At 44.6% G+C, this 18,192-nt stretch overlaps 1 protein-coding gene and 1 long non-coding RNA gene across 7 annotated transcripts in view; one reads left to right on the top strand and one right to left on the bottom strand.

The window, feature by feature from the left end:
• Positions 1–9,497: 9,497 nt before the first annotated feature.
• Positions 9,498–16,363, bottom strand: LOC144293655 (uncharacterized). Of its 5 annotated transcripts, none has more exons than XR_013360859.1 (3): positions 16,104–16,363; positions 11,414–11,506; positions 9,498–10,440 (listed from the first exon to the last, which is right to left on the bottom strand). It is a non-coding gene; the product is annotated as an uncharacterized LOC144293655 (long non-coding RNA). The 5 variants fall into 5 exon arrangements; XR_013360860.1 differs by having other exon boundaries at positions 11,414–11,503; positions 16,104–16,362; XR_013360857.1 differs by lacking the exon at positions 16,104–16,363 and adding an exon at positions 15,053–15,199.
• GMPS (guanine monophosphate synthase) overlaps positions 15,267–18,192 on the top strand; it is a 76,472-nt gene continuing 73,546 nt past the window's right edge. Inside the window, exon 1 of one of the 2 annotated variants that reach the window (XM_077864617.1) lies at positions 15,267–15,419. In XM_077864617.1, coding sequence (XP_077720743.1) covers positions 15,294–15,419 — 126 coding nt within the window. In that variant the 5' untranslated portion in view covers positions 15,267–15,293. Of the gene's footprint in view, positions 15,420–16,677; positions 17,165–18,192 lie in introns of those variants that run through there. The other variant, XM_077864618.1, reaches the window with a different exon arrangement.

The following is an 18,192-nucleotide window of genomic DNA, read 5'->3' as shown; positions in this document are numbered from 1 at the left end:
TGAGCGGCCAGTCAGCAGCACCAACTCGGTTGCCATGGGCGTGAGCTATCTTGGAAGTGGATCCTCCAGCCCAAGTTAAGCTCTGCTCACTGACGCCATATGGAGCAGAAACAAGCCTCCACTGCTAAGCCATGACCAAATTGCTGTTTCTCAGAAGACCTCGGGGTAGCCTTGTGGGACAGACACCGATTTCTCTACAAACTGAGGCATGTTCTCCCACTAGGCTCTCAGGGCACCTCGACAAACGTGGAGCAACTCTCAGTATGAAAACAAGACGGAGGGAGGCCTGGGGGGCTCAGTGGTTGGGCCTCTGCTTTCAGCTCAGGTCCTGGGATCGGGACCTGGACATTGGGCTCCTTGCATGGAGCCTGCTTCTCACTCTGCCTCTCTCTCTCTCTCTGTCTCTCATGAATAAATAAATAAATCTTAAAAAAAAGAAAAGAAAAGAAAACAAGACTGACACTGCATGGGACCTTTAGCCAGTACGACTATGAACAGCTGTTGCCTTTGCATACTCAATGCCCCTGACTACTCACTTCTGGTAATATCACCACCCAGGTGCTCTGGCAATATTTTTTTCCCTGGTCTTCCCTGATCGACCTGCTCTGGTGAAGCTGGTGAAACTGTCCAACACGAACCCCTCCTCATGGTAGCCACAATCCCTTCTTGCTTTCTATTCCTCGACCTCCTATTTTCACATTCTCTGTTATCATGTTTGAATGACCGAAAGGGTGAACACAGGGTCCATTCTAGGCCTATCAGAGTCCACTGTATGGATTTGCTAGAATTTACCAACCAGTCTCACATTGATGATACTGTCCATTGAGGCTCTTTCTAGCTTGATTGCTTGTTTTAACTCTCTCCAAATTTATATATATGTGTATATATGTATATATACATATATATGTAATATATAACATACACACACACATATTTTGAAGTGAAATTTCTGAGTGAAAATGTATTCTTGGAGATCCCTGGGTGGCACAATGGTTTAGCGCCTGCCTTTGGCCCGGGGCATGATCCTGGAGACTGGGGATCGAATCCCACGTCGAGTTCCCGGTGCATGGAGCCTGCTTCTCCCTCTGCCTATGTCTCTGCCTCTCTCTCTCTCTCTCTCTCTCTGTGTGTGACTATCATTAAAAAAAAAAAAAAAAAAAAAAAAGAAAATGTATTCTTTTCACTCAGAGGGCACCTGGGTGGCTCAGTCAGTTAAGCATCAGCCTTCAGCTCAGGTCATGATCCCAGGGTCTTGTGATTGGGACCTGCATTGGGCTCCTTGCTCAGTGGGGAGTCTGCTTCTCTCTCTCCCTGTGCGCCCCCCCGCCGCCACCTGTGAGCATGTGTGCTCTCTCTTTCTCAAATAAATAAATAAAATATTTTAAAAAATAAAATGTGGTCTCCCTTGGTGGCTCAGTGGTTTAGCACCTGTCTTCAGCCCAGGGTGTGATCCTGGAGACCCGGGATCGAGTCCCACATCAGGCTCCCTGCATGGAGCCGGCTTCTCTCACTGCCTGTGTCTCTGTCTCTCTGTCTCTGTCTCTGTGTGTGTGTGTGTGTGTGTGTGTGCCTCTCATAAATAAAATAAAATATAAAAAAAATAAAAAATAAAATGTGATCATTTTGTCAATAGCCCTACAAAAATTTTTGTGCCAATTTACACTGTTTAACTGTGATTAATTGCATCTGCTTGCCCTCATTAACTTGTCAGTCTACGCCAATATGACAAATACAAAAATGTGCTGTTATTTTAATTTGTATTCTTTTTGGGACGCCTAGGTGGCTCAGTGGTTGAGCGTCTGCCTTTGACCCAGGGCGTGATTCCAGTTCAGGGATCGAGTCACACATCAGGCTCCCTGTGAAGAGCCTGCTTCTCCCTCTGCCTGTGTCTCTGCCTCGCTCTCTATGTCTCTCATGAATAAATAAATAAAATCTTTAAAAAATTTTTTTTAAATTGTATTATTTTAATGACAAAGGATATATTCATATATATTTTTTTAAATTTTTATTTATTTATGATAGTCACAGAGAGAGAGAGAGAGGCAGAGACACAGGCAGAAGGAGAAGCAGGCTCCATGCACCGGGAGCCCGACGTGGGATTCGATCCCAGGTCTCCAGGATCGGGCCCTGGGCCAAAGGCAGGCGCTAAACCGCTGTGCCACCCAGGGATCCCCCATATATATTTTTTAATTTCATTTATTTTTCCTGTGATTTGAGGCTGAAGCCCTCAAAAGATACAAATTACATCAAAAAAAGTTATCACATATTATTATATTATTGTTAGTTAATATCAACCCAGTTTTTGTTTCTTTGCTGGTATCCTGTTTTTCCATTTGGAAGCATATAGGATTTTCTTTTTCTGAGAGTTTAGAATTTTCACCATGATGTATGAAGGTATGTGCATTTTTTTGTTAATCTTAATAAACATTTTTTATGCCTTTGAACAAAATTCCAAACCTTTCTTGAATTAGGGAAAATTGGATTTTTTATTATACTCATTTTTTTTTTCATTCTTTCGTTCCTCTTTGTTAACTCCTGGAAATCCTAGTAAACTTTTAGTTTGTTGGCCAGATTTATCTCTTAAGAAAGTGATTCTCATAACTTTCTTTTTTCTTTTTGATATACCTTGGGAACTTCCAAACTAAGTCCTTCAAAGACAAAATGGAATTGGGTTGTTTTTTGTTTTTTAATTTTTAAGTCATCTCCACACCCAACATGGGGCTCAAACTCACATCCCCAAAATCAAGAGTCATGTGCTCTACTGACTGAGCCAGCTAGGTGCTGTGATAAATTGGATTGTACAGTTAACATTTGTGCACTTTGGCAGGGCACAGGGGAAAGTAGGGATAAATAGATGAGCACAGAGACGTTTAGGGGACTAACCTGTATACTATAATGGTAGTTCCGTGTCATAATTTATTTGTCCAAACCCATAGAATGTACACTGCCAAGAGTTGGCCCTGATGTAAACTATGGGCTTTGGGTAATAATGATGCATCAATATAGGTTCATCAATTGCAGCACATGTACGTCTCTGGTGGGGATGTTTTTAATGCGCCAGGCTATGCATGAGTGGGGACAGGAATATACGAGAAATCTCTGTAATTTCTGCTCAATTTTGCTATGAACCTAAAACTGCTTGTAAAAATAAGACTATTTTAAATTATGTAAATTTTATCTCATTAAAACGATGGAATCTTAAAAAGACAAAACAAAGGACTGTAGAAAATTATTTGCTTGCGGGCTGGGGGTTGTTGGAAGCTTGATGAATTAAGAACAGCGGATGATCAAAAGACTAAAAGCTGACGGGTTTATTGGGGGATCATTTTACTATTCTGTTTATTCTGTACATATTCAAAATTCTCCATAATGAAGAAAAACAAACAAAAAATAATTGGTTAACAGCTGTTATTAGTTCTGGACAACAGAGGGAGCAAGACAGAGTTTTCCTGGAAGGTTATTGAGGGCCTCCCAGAATCATTGGAAGAATGGGAGAACTGGCTTAGCACAAACACAGAAGGAGTTACAGTTAGGGATTACAGGAAATTTTCCCAAAACCTGTTCCACCCACAGGCCTGTGATCTCTGAGCTTCAAGTTTTTCCTGGGCTCTGTTACAAAAATGAACACCACCATCTAGCGGCCCCTTCCTACACCCATCTGTGGTTGCAGATTTCTTGACTGGTTTTCCAGTTCACTATCATCTGAACTATAACTTCTATATATCCCTCAGAATTTTTCACTGTTTTTTTTTGGGGGGGGGGGGAGGGATGGGGGAAGAATCAGGTGTATAGTGGTATAATTTTTTTTAAGATTTTATTTATTCATGAGAGATAGAGAGAGAGGCAGAGACACAGGCAGAGGGAGAAGCAGATCTCCCAGGACCCGGGGATCACATCCTGGCTCCCAGATCAATCACTGAGCCACCCAGGTGTCCCTTGTGATATAATTTATATACGGTAAAATTTTACTTTACAGTTCTGTAAGTTTTGATAAATACAAACTATTTTGACAAACAGTTATGCAACCACTACCACAATCAAAACATGGAATAATTTCATCACTCCCAAAAGTCATTTTCACTCTTTTGAACATAATCTCTCCACCCATCCTCCAGCCCCCAGCCTCCATCGGTCTGTTTTCTCTCCCTATAGTTTTCTTCTAAAATGTCATATAAATGGAATCATACCATATGAGCCTTTTGAGTCAGTTAGCAAAGGGCCTTGAGATTCATCTGTGTTGTCATTTGTGTTGATAGTTTTCCCATCTTCACCACCTTTTTGTTGTTTTGGCTAAAGCTTGGTATTTTATTGTGTGGATGTACCAGCGTGTTTATTATCCATTCCCTCGTCCAACCACGTTTGGATTATTTCCAGTTTGGGAAGTTAAGAATAAAGTCACTATAAATACTGTGTACAGATCTTTGTGTATATATAAATTTTCATTTCTTTTGGGCAATTATCTAGGATACAATTGCTGAGGTGTATGATATGTGTATACTTAACTTTGTAAGAAACTTTCAGCCTGTTTTCTAAAGTGGTTGTGCCATTTTGCACTCCAGCAACATTTTTTTTTCTGCTTAGAACATCCTACCTGGTTTTCCAACATTGCCATGTTTTACTTCTAATTTTTTTCTTCTGCTATTTTGTGGGATTTTCAGAAGATCGGGAAAATATCAAAATATTTAAAGTAGCATATTGTTTTTTTGTTTAAAGATTTTATTTATTTATTCATGAGAGACCCAGAGAGAATGAGAGAGAGGGAGGCAGAGACATAGGCAGAGGGAGAAGCAGGCTCCATGCAGGGAGCCCGACGTGGGACTCGATCCCAGGTCCCCAGGATCACACCCTGGGCTGAAGGCTGCAGTAAACCACTGAGCCACCCAGGCTGCCTCCTTATTATGCTTATTTACTATATGTAGTGAATAATTTTTGAATTCTATGACCCCCTTTCATGATTGGGGTCTTGATGTTAATTTTAATAATGTTTTAGAGATTCACGGATTTGTTATTTTTCTGTAAAAATTTCCCCATATCTTGTCATGTTTTAATATACATGGTCTTCAAAATAAGGACATAGTACACAATGCTTCAGGGAATCATTTCATGACCATGTATATTGGGTATTCACAATGTGCTAGTGACGGGGCTATATTCTGAAAATAACTATTTTGTATGGTGCTTTATCATTTAAAAAGTGCTTTCATATATATTATTTAATTCTGTATAAGTTAGGGGCACCTGGGTGGCTCAGCGGTTAAGCACCTGCCTTCAGCTCAGGGCGTGATCCTGGAGTCTTGGGATCGAGGCCCACATGGGCCTCTCTGCATGGAGCCTGCTTCTCCCTCTGCCTGGGTCTCTGCCTCTCTCTCCCTCTGTGTGTCTCTCATGAATAAGTAAATAAAATATAATAATTCTATGTAAGTTAAACACAACCATTCTTTATATGTGTGTATATCTATATAGCAGCCAGTTAAAGGGCAGCAAGAAATATGAGAATGAATGATAGGAAAATAGACAAAATATGAGTTCAGTTGGCTAAGAGATGGAGAAAATTGGAGAAAGGTAACAAACGTTCAAGGGGGAGGTTTGGAAGTGGAGAAAGCAAGAACATTCAGTGAGATTGGATTACCATCTCAGGGTTTTGTCCCACCCTGAAATTCCCTTAGGTACCCTGACAACAAACCTTCACATTTTTTGCCATCTTTTGAAATGCTAATTAAGTGGTTACCTACCTTTTTTTGCAAGTTGTTTCAGAGAAAGAATTTTACTTCAGGCAACTAATACCACCAATAGGGAAAGAAATCTTAGATAAAATGGGAACAGGTCTGGAACCGCAAACTTTGTGAAGTTTTCCTTTCAGGAAAAGCATCTATTCTTGTAACAGGCCCTAAGTGCTTGCTTTTTCTAGTCACCTTAGGTTTGTGGTATCTTGGTTGAACTGAAACTCTGAATGCAAAGGCGATTACTAGGAAGAGGTGGAAATTAAAACCTCAAACTATTGGTTACAAATGAAGCCCTGTGTCTGTATTATTATGAGACCTGTTTTGCCAAAATACTAAATTCATGGAAGTTATGTGAAGATAAGTGATTTTAACCTGGGAAAACAGCTTAAAGTCCTAAGTTTAAAAATTGCGTGGAAAGAGTTCTCTCATTACTTGTCCAAACCAGAAAGCATCTGCATTTCAAAACCTGGAGGACTTCATTTTCTTTACCCCACTGCAATCTATTTTTTGAGTTACCATGTTTCATTCTTACATTTTTAATTTTTATTTTTTTTAAAGATTTTTATTTATCCATGAGAGAGAGAGAAAGAGAGAGAGGCAGAGACCCAGGCAGAGGGAGAAGCAGGCTCCATGCAGGGAGCCCGACGTGGGACTCGATCCCGGGTCCCCAGGATCAGGCCCTGGGCTGAAGCCAGGCACTAAACCGCGGAGCCACCCAGGCTGCCCCATTTTTTAATTTTATTTTTATTTATTTTTATTTTTCCCATTTTTTATTTCTAATACACAAACACTTCAACAGCAATATTATTCACCATGGCCAAAAGGGGGCGGCCCCCCAGATGTCCATGGACAGATGAATGTGTAAGTAAAATGTGCTATATACCCACATGTACACACAACAGAATATTGTTCAGCCTTCAAAAGGAAGGAAATTCTGTCTCTGGTTACAACATGGATGAAACTTGAAAACATGCTAAGTGAAAAAAAAACAGTTACAAAAGACAAATGCTGTAGAGTTTCACTTATACGAGATAAAGTTGTCACATTCATAGAAACAGAAAGTGGACTCGTGGCCACCGGGCCTGGGAGGAGGGGGCAATGGGGGATTGTTCGTTAGGTAGAGTGTCAGTGTTACAAGATGAAATAAGATCTGCTGCACACGGGGTGCCTGGGTGGCTCGGTGGTTGAGGGTCAGCCTTTGGCTCAGGGCCTAACCTGGGATCGAGTCCCGCATAGGGCTCCCTTCGGGGAGCCTGCTTCTCTCCCTGCCTGTGTCTCTGCCTCTCTGTGTCTCTCAGGAATAAATAAAATCTTAAAAAAAAAAAAAAAAAGTCTGTTGCACACAGTGTGGATATACTGAAAAATGGCTAAGATGATAAATTTTCCATCACATGTTTTATCACAATTAAATATATTATATAAATACCCAGTGGATTTGTACTATGAATTTTGTAAAGGATAACCAATTTAAAAAATCCATCAAAATTATAGCCCTACAGACAGATGGAAGAAACAGTGGTAATAGGGTCACTATACTACTTTACTATTACCTGGTGATACTTGTGGCTTTAAAGATCATTTGGCAAAGTGTATTTTGTTGTTGGGTTTTTTTTGTTTTTTTTTTTTGGCAAAGTGTATTTTGAATACTTAATAAACATTAAAAAGGCTAGAGCCAGTTGGCCTGATTTGAATCTCAGTTCTCTGGTTTACTGGCTGTATAATCTTAATTTCTGTTTTCTCAATCATGAAAAGATGACAAAGGGATAATAATAGTACTCATATCACAGATCATTACATTAGGGGCGCCTGGGTGACTCCGTTGGCATCTGCCTTCGGCTCAGGTCGTGATCCCAGGGTCCTAGGATCCAGCCTGCATGGGGCTCCCTGCTCAGCCTGGGAGCCTACTTCTCCCTCTGCCCCTCCCCTTGCTCATGCTCTCTCTCTCTCTTGCTCTCTCTCAAATAAATAACATCTTTTATAAAAAAGACTGTTGTATTAAATGTGCTCATATATGTAAAAAATTTACAATAGTGCCTTGGCACATGATGTGCTCTACAGGATTTACCACTATTACTACCACCACTACAACCATTATTATCAATAAGGGATTTTTCTGGGATCCCTGGGTGGCGCAGCGGTTTGGCACCTGCCTTTGGCCCAGGGCGCAATCCTAGAGACCCGGGATCGGATCCCATGTCGGGCTCCCGGTGCATGTAGCCTGCTTCTCCCTCTGCCTGTGTCTCTGCCTCATCCTCTTTCTCTCTCTGTGAGTATCACAAATAAATAAAAATTAAAAAAAAAAATTTTTAAGGGGTTTTTCTATCACCAGTTTTAGAAACTTTTCAAAGGCAAACACTAAAAGTTGTACCCCTTCTTTCTCCTAGATGTGGAGATGGATGAATGTGGGGATGGATGGAACTCGATGAGTCAGTTCTTCCTAGCAGGATGTCAATTTAACTTCTCCTCTAAGAAGAGGCTAAAAAAATAAAAATAAATAAATAAATAAATAAATAAATAAATAAATAAATAAGAAGAGGCTAAAATTTTGGACACCTGGGTGGCTCAGTGGTTGAGTATCTGCCTTTGGCTCAGGGTGTGATCCCAGGGTCCTGGGATTGAGTCTCCTATTGGGATCCCTGCAGGGAGCCTGCTTCTTCCCCTATCTCTTTGTGTCTCTCATGAATAGATAAATAAAAAAAAAAATTTTTTTTTTAAAAAGGGGGGACTAAAATTTGAAAGCATAATTGGGACAGAAGGCATAAAGGGATAATAAATAAAAATATAATAATGACAATATTCAATGATCTGCTTTAATAAAACATGATTTTAAAAAATACGAATGTATCATATGTGGGTGGTTATTTTTATCATATTATTATTCCTTTATGAAAGGATTAACTGCAAGATTTTAAAAAGATTTTTATGTATTTGAGAGAGAGAGTGCACAAGCAGGGGTGGGTGAGGGACGGGGGTGGGTGGGGGGGAAGCTGACTCCCTGCTGAGCAGGGAAGCCACCCTAGGGCTTGACTTATAGTACTGTTGCCATAACAGTACAAGCTCCCATATGCCCTTCACTTACAGATGGCCTTCAAGTTTTGCCAATTATCCCATAATATCCTTTATAGCATGAGGAATTCAATCCAAGAGCATGGATTTTCTCAGCGGTCATGTCTACTCTCCTTCAATCTAGAAGAGTTCCTAAGCCCTTCTGTGACCTTCATTTTCTGAGATTACTCTGCGAATTGTGTTTTTCGAGCATTGTACCACACTTCCAGTTCCACATGCCCTTCTAGAATGGTCTCAATCTAGACCAACCTGTGCCTCAGTCCATGAACAGAATATAAAGTAGACCTGTGTAACTTAGGAGGCTAGGTTACAAAGGCCATACAACCTTCTCTCTGGCTCCCTTTCACATACAAACACATACACGCCCTGGGAGTCCTGAGCTGACATATAGAAAATGAAGAGACCATAGAGAAGTAGAGGTATCAGATATGCAGCCATTTCAACCCTCAACTGTACGAATCTTCCAGATCAGGGGTCATGAGTGCAGGAGCCTTCTCATGATTCTATCTCCCAGCCTTTGAGCCACTCTAGCTGAGACGTAGTGAGCCAGGCTCTGGGCTGCACCAGCTGACAGCTTAGGACTGAGAAGGCCTGTCCCTGTTGAACCTTATCCAAATAGTAGCAAAATAAGCACTGTTGTTTTAAGCCACTAGGTTTTTTAGAGTGTTTGTTACAAACCAATAGATAACTGGAAAAATTGTAAACCCATTATTATTTTTTAAATTTTTATTTATTTATGATAGTCACACAGAAAGAGAGGCAGAGACACAAGCAGGCTCCATGCACTGGGAGCCCGACATGGGACTCGATCCCAGATCTCCAGGATCGTGCCCTGGGCCAAAGGCAGGCGCCAAACCGCTGCACCACCCAGGGATCCCTGTAGATCTATTATTTTGTGGAATGTTCCTCCATTTGTGCTCCCTTGAGGTTCATTCACAGTTGGGTTATATATTTCAGGCAAGATCACTTAAGTAATTTTGTGCTTGGCTCACTGCATCCATCAGATAACATAGGATGCCAATTTGCTCCACTACTGTTGATGTTAACTTCAATCACCTGAGTAAGGATGTGCTTCCAGGTTTCTTCACAATAAAGTTACTCTTTCTTCATGTATAATTATTTTGTAGAGAGATAATTTGAGACAATGTAAATAACACCTGTTATCCAACCATTTTCCATCCATAAGTCTTGCTATCCATTTATGTTTCTTGCCTGAATTCATTATTTCTATGAGAGCTGCAAAGTGATGATTTTATAATTTAACTGTTCCTTTGACTTTTATTAGTTGGCATTATAAGGAAGGGTTTTCTATTTAGTCATTTATTTATATCATCATAGGCTGATGGCCCCTAATTTAATCAATTGATGTAATTTGTTTGCCGTCATTTTTATTTTGATATATTGTCCCAGATTCAGCTGGTAAAGGTCCTTTTAAAACTTCTGTGTCCTTCCGACATGTCTCCATTATTCTCTGAATACTTCCTTACTTCTTGGCCCCAAAAGGTGTTCCTGGTTATCCCGTCCCTCCTTTGCTCCTGAAATCAGCCTTTTCTCCAAGAAGACTTGTTCCTCTTGTTGAAGAATAGTATTTAGAAAGTTGGTGGCTTGTTTTGCTCATTGCTACTGGGATCATAGTGCTTCCAGGGTTTTTCTGTGGACAGAGACAAGTAAATACATTGAGGGTGGTGAGTACTAATGAAAAGGAAAGGAATGTGGGAGCACAAAAAAGGAAGAGATATCTAACCCAAGGCTTCAGAGTTTTGGGGAAGGGAACAGAAATATTCTAGGCAGAAGATATTTTTGTGCAGAAAGTCTGAGTCGAGAGAACATGTCATGTTTAAGGAACTAAAGTAGTTTAATATGGCTAGAGTAGAGTGAGGGAGCAGTGGTAAGAGAGCAGGATACAACATAAAGAGGGGCTTGCCAAATCTTGAGACAAAGACCCAATGAGAAATGCTAGAAATTTTAAGTTTGTCCTGAGAGCAATGGAGAATTATTAAGATTCCAAGCAAGGGATGTAGGATCAAAAAATATTTTAGAACAGCTGCCTTCAATTAAAAAAATTCACATACCTTCCTAAAAGGATTTTGAAATACTATGTACTTCCACATTTTCAGTCAGCATCTAATAATTTTTATAAGTTTAAAAGTTAATTTTTTAAATAGGAGGTTTAAAATAGTTTACATTTTTAAAAAGATTTTATTTATTCACGAGAGACACAGAGAGAGGCAGAGACACAGGCAGAGGGAGGAGCAGGCTCCATGCAGGGAGCCCGATGTGGGACTTGATCCCGGGTCTCCAGGATCACACCCTGGACTAAAGATGGCACTAAACCACTGAGCCACCCTGGCTGCCCAAGATTTTACATTTTGAAAGATAAAATGGCCTTGGATTATACCTGAAATAAGTATTTTATGATATGATACTCACCAAATCTTAAAAGTCATGTAAAATTTCCATCTATGGATTTTTATCAAATGTCATCTAAAAATTCTGTTGGTCTCAGGAACCACGAGATTACATTTATAAGAACTAACATCACTAGTCTATGTTGTCTAAGTTGTTCTGAATTCAGGGCAATTTTCACCCTTAACAAAACTATATGAGACAGGCAAAGGACTTACAGGCTTAAGATGCTTCAACTACTTGTTAGAAAAGGTTTCCAGATTTCTGCTTTTGCCAAAGATGGAGTAACAGGAACTGGATTTATCCTCCTGCTGAAACAACAACAAAAAGTCAGACAAAATATAGGAAAAAATGGTTTTGAACTATTAGATATCAAACATTAAAGGACAGTGACTTCTGGGAAACAAGAAACAAAAGAGACTAGCCCTTTGATTGCCTTGGCTTCCTGCCTTTAGAATCTCTAAATTATAGACATAAACTTAACTGTATTAATAATCACATTAAATGTAAATGGTCTAAATACTCCAAATAAAAGAAATTGGCAGATTAGACAAAAAGCAAGACCCAATTATTTACTGCCTATAAAAAAAAACACTTTAAACATAAACATAGAAACAGATTAGAGAACTGCAGAAGATATACCATACCAACAACCAGTCAGGAAAGCAGGCATGCTATTTTATTTTTATTATTTCTTTTTTTTTTCAAAGATTTTATTTATTTATTCATGAGAGACACAGAGGCAGAGACACAGGCAGAGGGAGGAGCGGGCTCTCTGCAGGGAGCTGGATGCAGGACTCTATCCCGGGACTCCGGGATCACACCGATCCGTGGGCCAAAGGCAGACGTTCAATCATTGAGCCCCCACAGGGGTCCCTTATTATTATTCTTTTTAAAGTAAGTTCTGGGCCAATGTAACACATGAACTCCTGACCCTAGGTAAAGAATCACATGCTCTACCAACTGAGCCAGCAGGCACTCCAAGCATGCTATTTTAATATTGGACAAATGTCAGAGTAAAAAGAATTACCAGGGATACAGAATGTTATTTCATATTGATAAAGTGATCAATACAATTATTATTTTTTTTAGGATTTTTAAATTTATTTATTCATAGAGACACACACACACAGAGAGAGGCAGAGACCGAAGCAGGCTCCATGCAGGGAGCCCGATGTGGGACTCGACCCAGGGTCTCCAGGATCACATCCTAGGCTGCAGGCAGCACTAAACCGCTGCACCACCAGGGCTGCCAGATCAATAACAATTCTAAACATTAATGACCTAGTAACAGAGTTTCAAAATACATGAAGCAAAAACTGATAGAACTATAAGAAGTTGATAAACTCACAATTCTAGTTAGAGATTTTAGAACCCCTTTCTCAATAACTGATAGAATAAATGAACAGAAAATCTTCAAGAATATGTGTCTTGATCAATATTATCAACCAACTGGACCTATTTACCATTCCACATAATAGCAGAATACATATCCTTTTCAAGTACACACAGAACATTTACCAATAGAGAGTATATTCTAAGCCATAAAGCAGACCCAGTACATTTAAAAGGATTCAAATCATACAAAATGTATTCTCTGATCACAATGGAATTAACTTAGAAACCAATAACAGAAAGAGCTCCAAAAAATCCTCAAATATTTGGAAATGGAATAATATGCTTTTAGAAAACCATGGGTCAAAGAAGAAATCAAAAAAAGAAACTGAACCCTGTTTAGAACCAAATGGAAATGAATATTTGATATATCTGAGTTTGTGGGATATCAGTAAAGCAGTTCTCAAGGGGAAATTTATAGAGCTAAATACCTATATTAGAAAAGAAGAAAGATCTCAAACTGATGATCTCAGATTCCGGTTTTAAAAAACTTGAAAAAGAGCAAACTAAACACAAAGTAAGAAGAAGAAAGGAAATAATAACGATTAAAGTGAAAATCAACGAAGTAGAAAGCAGAAAAACAATACGTAAAACTAAAAGCTGCTCTTTCAGAGGGTCAATAAAATTGGTAAAGTTCTATCTAGCCAGACTGTTGAAGAAAAACAGAAAACAAAATCACCAACAGGAATGAGAAATTTGATATCATCATAGAGTCTAGACACTAAAAGAATAAAAAGAGAATATTATGAATAACACTTTGCCTATGAATTTGACAACTTAGACAAAACTGACAAATTCTTTGAAAGACACAAATTGCCAAAGCTCAGTCAAGGAAAAAATAGATAACCTGAAGAGCCCTATATCTTTTTTAAAATTTATTTTGGAGTTAAAAACCTTACTACAAAGAAAACTTTAGGCTCAGATGGCCTCATTGGTGAATTCTACGAGACATTTAAGAAAGAAATAAAACTGAGGCATCTGGGTGGCTCAGTCAGTTTGGCACCTGCCTTCAGCTCAGGTCATGATTCCTGGGTCCTGGGATAGAGCCCCATATTGGGCTCCCTGCACTGCAGGGAGGCTGCTTCTCCCTCTGCCTCTGCCTGCTGCTCCTCCTGCTTGTACTCTCTCAATCTGTGTCAAATAAATAAGTAAAGTCTTAAAAAAAAAAAGAATAAAAGCAATTCTATCATACCAACTCTTCTGGAAATAATTCTACACAAAATTTGTCTCTGAGGTCAGCATTACCCTGATACCAAATCTAGTTAAAGACACTACAAGAAAATGGCAAGCGAATATTCCTCATTAAGATAGATGCAGACATTTGAAGGCAAGATTTAGAAAATCAAGTTCAATACATAAAAAGGAAAATATATCGGGGTGCCTGGGTAGCTCAGTTGGTTGCGCATCTGACTCTCGGTTTTGGCTCAGGTCTTGATCTCTGGGCTGTGAGATGGAGCCCTGTGTTGGGCTACACACTCAGCAGGGAGTCGGTTTGAGTATTCTCTCCAAACCTGCATGCTCTCTCTTTCAAATAAATACATCTTAAAAAAAAAAAAAAAAAAGGAAAATATATCATGATTACTTTAAGCTTATCCGGAGAATGTAGGGCTGGTTTGACATTTAAAAATCAACCAATCGGGGAGTCCTTGGTGACTCAGGGGAGGTCCCTAGGTGGCTTAGCGGTTCCTGCCTTAGGCCCAGGGCTGATCCTGGAGTCCCTAGATCGAATCCCGTGTCTGGCTCCCTGCATGGAGCCTGCTTCTCCGTCTGCCTGTGTCTCTGCCCTGCCCCCCCTTTCTCTCTCTCTCTCTCTCTCTCTCTCTCTCTCATGAATAAATAAATAAAATCTTAAAAAAAATAAAAATCAATGTAACTTGCAACATTAACAAACTGGAAAAAGCAAAGTCATATAATAATCAAAAGACAGAAAAAGCACTTGGCAACATTCATTCCTCATCAAAACAGGAAGGAATAGAGGGGAACTGTCTCAACTTGATAAAGGGAATCTATGAAAAACCCACATGGTATGTATGTATTATGTTTTCCCTCTAATATCATGGTTCTAGTGATATTGGACTCAGAAATTTGGGAAGTTTTGTTTTGGACTTCTTGAGTTTGGGATCCAACATGCCATCTAACATCTAACTGGGGATTTGCAGAGCAGTATGGATCTGGAGCTCAAAAGAGAGAGCTGTCATAGAGTCTATTGAAGGATATTTTAAAACTACTTAAGAAAAAAAACAACCTAGTTTTTATTTTTTAAGCAAGTCCTGCAAGGAAACATAGGTGAAGAGTAAGATGGGAAGAGGATAGGGAATGGAAATATTGAAGAAAAGCAATACTTAAGCCTCCACCTGGAGGATATAGAAAGAGGAACAAGAAAAGATGACTTAGTGTCAACTATCATCATCATCAAAAAAAAAAAAAAGACCAAGAACAATCTTATAGTAGTGAAAGGACACCTCTTTGATATGCTGTAAGAGAAATCCAGTTTCAAGAAAGAGGGAAGGGTCAACAGAGTCAAAAGTTGCAGAAGGGTTTTAGATATAAGGACGTTCTGGTTGTTGGGGATATGCTTAGCCATAAATACAGGTGACCACTAGAATATATTTAAAATAGGCATTATCTGGTATAGATGGGCTTTGGCCAATCCTTAACGCGGGCACATCTCATTCCATTCCATTGCACTCTGGGTGGATAGTGATGCAAGCTGAGGCTCTCCTATTGGTTACTGCATTGTTCTCCCGATTGCTCATAGAGACCTACCAAGAGAGCACAGTATCCATGGCCTTAGAAATCTCAAGTATCCATTTCTCAGCTCAAAAAAGGGTAAGTGAAATACTTTCGTTGACCGGGAGGCCCGCTAGGATTTGGGGCCTTTGTTCCTGACAGTAAGAACTGTCTATCCTTTCCCCCATCAGGTACCTGCCACCTCCTGCTCCGAGAGGCCGACTGAGCCTCGATTACTTTATTAGCGAAAAGGTGAATAAGAACACAAGTCCTGCCTCACTACCTCCGCGAAATAGCTTAGAATAAAATGAATTTTTTTAAAAAGCCCGAGTCGTCTTACTCCGGCTCCTTGATACCTGGGGCCTGACACACAGCGTGGGCTCCGCAAGGGGCTGCATCGTAGTAATTGAATATTTGTTAAAAGGCTTCTTTAATCTGGAAGCCGTGCCAAGTGTCATTCATTCCCCCAACCCTCATTTAGGTTCCCAGGCGGCCAAATTTATTTATTGATTTATTTTATTTCATTTTATTTATTTTATTTTGTTTTTTATTATTAATTTTTTTTCCAGGCGGCCAAATTTGATCTCTCATCTTGGCGGTCGCCAAAGAGTAGCTGGGGGGACTGCAGCGCATCTAAATAAAAACGCTGGGTGCTGTGCAAGCAGAGCCTCGGCCCAGTGCCCCGGCCCAGCGCCCCACCAGACTGCGGCGCCCAGACCCCCTTCTCGTGCACATCCCGCCCCCGCCGTAGAACTTTTGCAGAGAGACGCGATCACATCTCACTTCGACGTCCCTCGAGGTGTCACGATGAAACTCTCCGCAGCAGCCTTGGCTGACCCCACGCCCCTCCACCTGGGAGGAGGCCCCGCTCCCCGGAGGCTTCCCTCTCGGCTCGCTCAGCCTCTCCCCGGGGTCCAGAGCGGCGATCAGCCCCGCCCCCGCCTGCTACCCGAGGCTCCGGCCGTCCTCAGAGGGGGAGCCCTTGCGGCGGAGGAGGGGCCGGCCGCCCGGTGCGGGGGCGGGACGGGAGCGGGGCTGTGAGTCGCGGGCTCCTCCCCTCGGGGGCGGGGCCAAGGCCGCGTGGGGGCGGGGCCTGGCCTGCGGGGGCGGGGCCAAGGCCGCGTGGGGGCGGGCCAGAGGCGCTGGGGGCGGGGCCTGGCCTGCGGGGACGCAGCCAGGGCCATGCGGGGGGCGGGCTCGGCCGGCGAAGGCGGGGCCGTGCCGTGAGGGGGCGTGGCCTTCAATGCGGGGGCGTGGCCTATCGTGCAGGGGGCGGGGCCGGGCGCCGCAGGCCCTTCCTCCCGCGGGCGGGCAGGCCCGAGCGACCGCAGCTTGTCTTCCAGGAGGCGGACCTCGGCGGCGGGAAGGGGCCCGGGGGGCGGGACCTGCCGTGCGGGGGCGTGGCCTATCGCGCGGGGGGCGGGGCCGGGCGCCGCAGGCCTTTCCTCCCGCGGGCGGGCAGGCCCGAGCGGCCGCGGCTCGTCTTCCCGGAGGCGGACTGGGCGGCGGGAAGGGGCCCGGGGCGGGGCCGGGCGTGCAGGGCCCCTCCCCGGAGGCGGGCTCGCTTGGCGGCGGCGGCCCGCGGTGTCCGCGGTCTGGCTGCGGAGCCCGACGCGCTGTGGCTCCGCCCCGTGGCCGGCCGGGGCGGAAGCGGGAGGCGGGGGCGGGGGCGGCGTGCGCGCTGCTGGCCTCGTCTCCCGCGGCGCTGGGGCCCGCGCTCCGCGGCGGCTGCTGGATCCGGCTCCTCGCGGCGCCCGCGGCTCCCGCACAGGCCTCGCCCCCGCGCCCCGGCCCCCCGGCCCCCCGGCCCGGCCCCGATGGCTCTGTGCAACGGAGACTCCAAGGTCAGTGTGTGGCGCCGAAGCCCCGCGCCCTCCCCCAGCCCGTCCGCGCGGCCCCGCGAGCCCCGGTCGGGGCCTGGGGCAGGTGCTTTGTTGATCGTCGCCGGCCGCTCGGGGTTGCTGCGGCCGCCGGCCCCGGCGTCGGGAGGGCGTCAGCTCCCCGCGGCCGCCTCGCCGGCCCTCGCCGGCCCGCGCCTCCCCCGCCCGGAGCCCGGGAGCGCGGAGCCCGGGAGCGCGGCCGGAGGGCGGCGGGCGGCGGGCGGCGGGCGGCGTGTGCGCCTGGGGCCCCCTCGGGAGGCTGGCGGCCTTTGTGGACGGCCCGCGCCCGCGCCCGCGCCCGCGGGGCAGCGCCCGCCCCGGTCTGCCCGCCTCCCGGTTTCCCGCCTGCCCTCGGCCAGGCCCTCCGCGTCCCCGGCCGCCGGCCTCGGGGTGCTCGGCGGCGAGGCCGCGTGACTGCACCCCCCGCCCCGGGGGCCGCGCGGGTCAGTTCCCGGGGGCCCGGCTCGCCCGCGCCGCCGCCCTCCCCCTCGGCCTCCCAGGCCGTGCATCCCCCCCTGCCCCCGTGCATTCCTCTCCTCCCCCCGTGCATCCCCTCGTGGATCCCCCTCCCGGCCCCGGTGCATCCCCCTCCCGCCCTCCGTGCATCCCCCCCCCGGCCCCCGTGCTTCCTCCCGGTGCATCTTCCCCGGCTCCCGTGGATCCCCCCAGCCCCTGTGCATCCCACCTCCTCCCCACGTGCATCCCCCCGGGCCCCCGTGCATCCCCCCCGGCCCCCGTGCATCCCCCCGCGCCGCAGCCGAGGCCCGGGGAAGTGGGGGGCCCCGGGCTGCTGGGAAAGTCGCTCATTGCCGCGGGCGCTCCGGAGCGCCCCGCGTCCCCTCCCCGCCCTCCCCCCCCCCCGACCCTCTCCTGGAGTCTCTCAATGCTGCACCTTCGCTTTCACTTCCGTTTTTCAAATTTTCGTTGGCTCGGAGTTTCCAGACCGTCCCAGCGCGGAGGTGCGCGGGGTCGCCGGGACCCAGGAGCGGGCG

The sequence above is a fragment of the Canis aureus genome, chromosome 22 (assembly GCF_053574225.1).
Source record: "Canis aureus isolate CA01 chromosome 22, VMU_Caureus_v.1.0, whole genome shotgun sequence".
Lineage (NCBI taxonomy): Eukaryota > Metazoa > Chordata > Mammalia > Carnivora > Canidae > Canis > Canis aureus.
The sequence above is the reverse complement of the archived record's forward strand: the minus strand, read 5'-3'. Positions and strand labels throughout refer to the sequence as shown.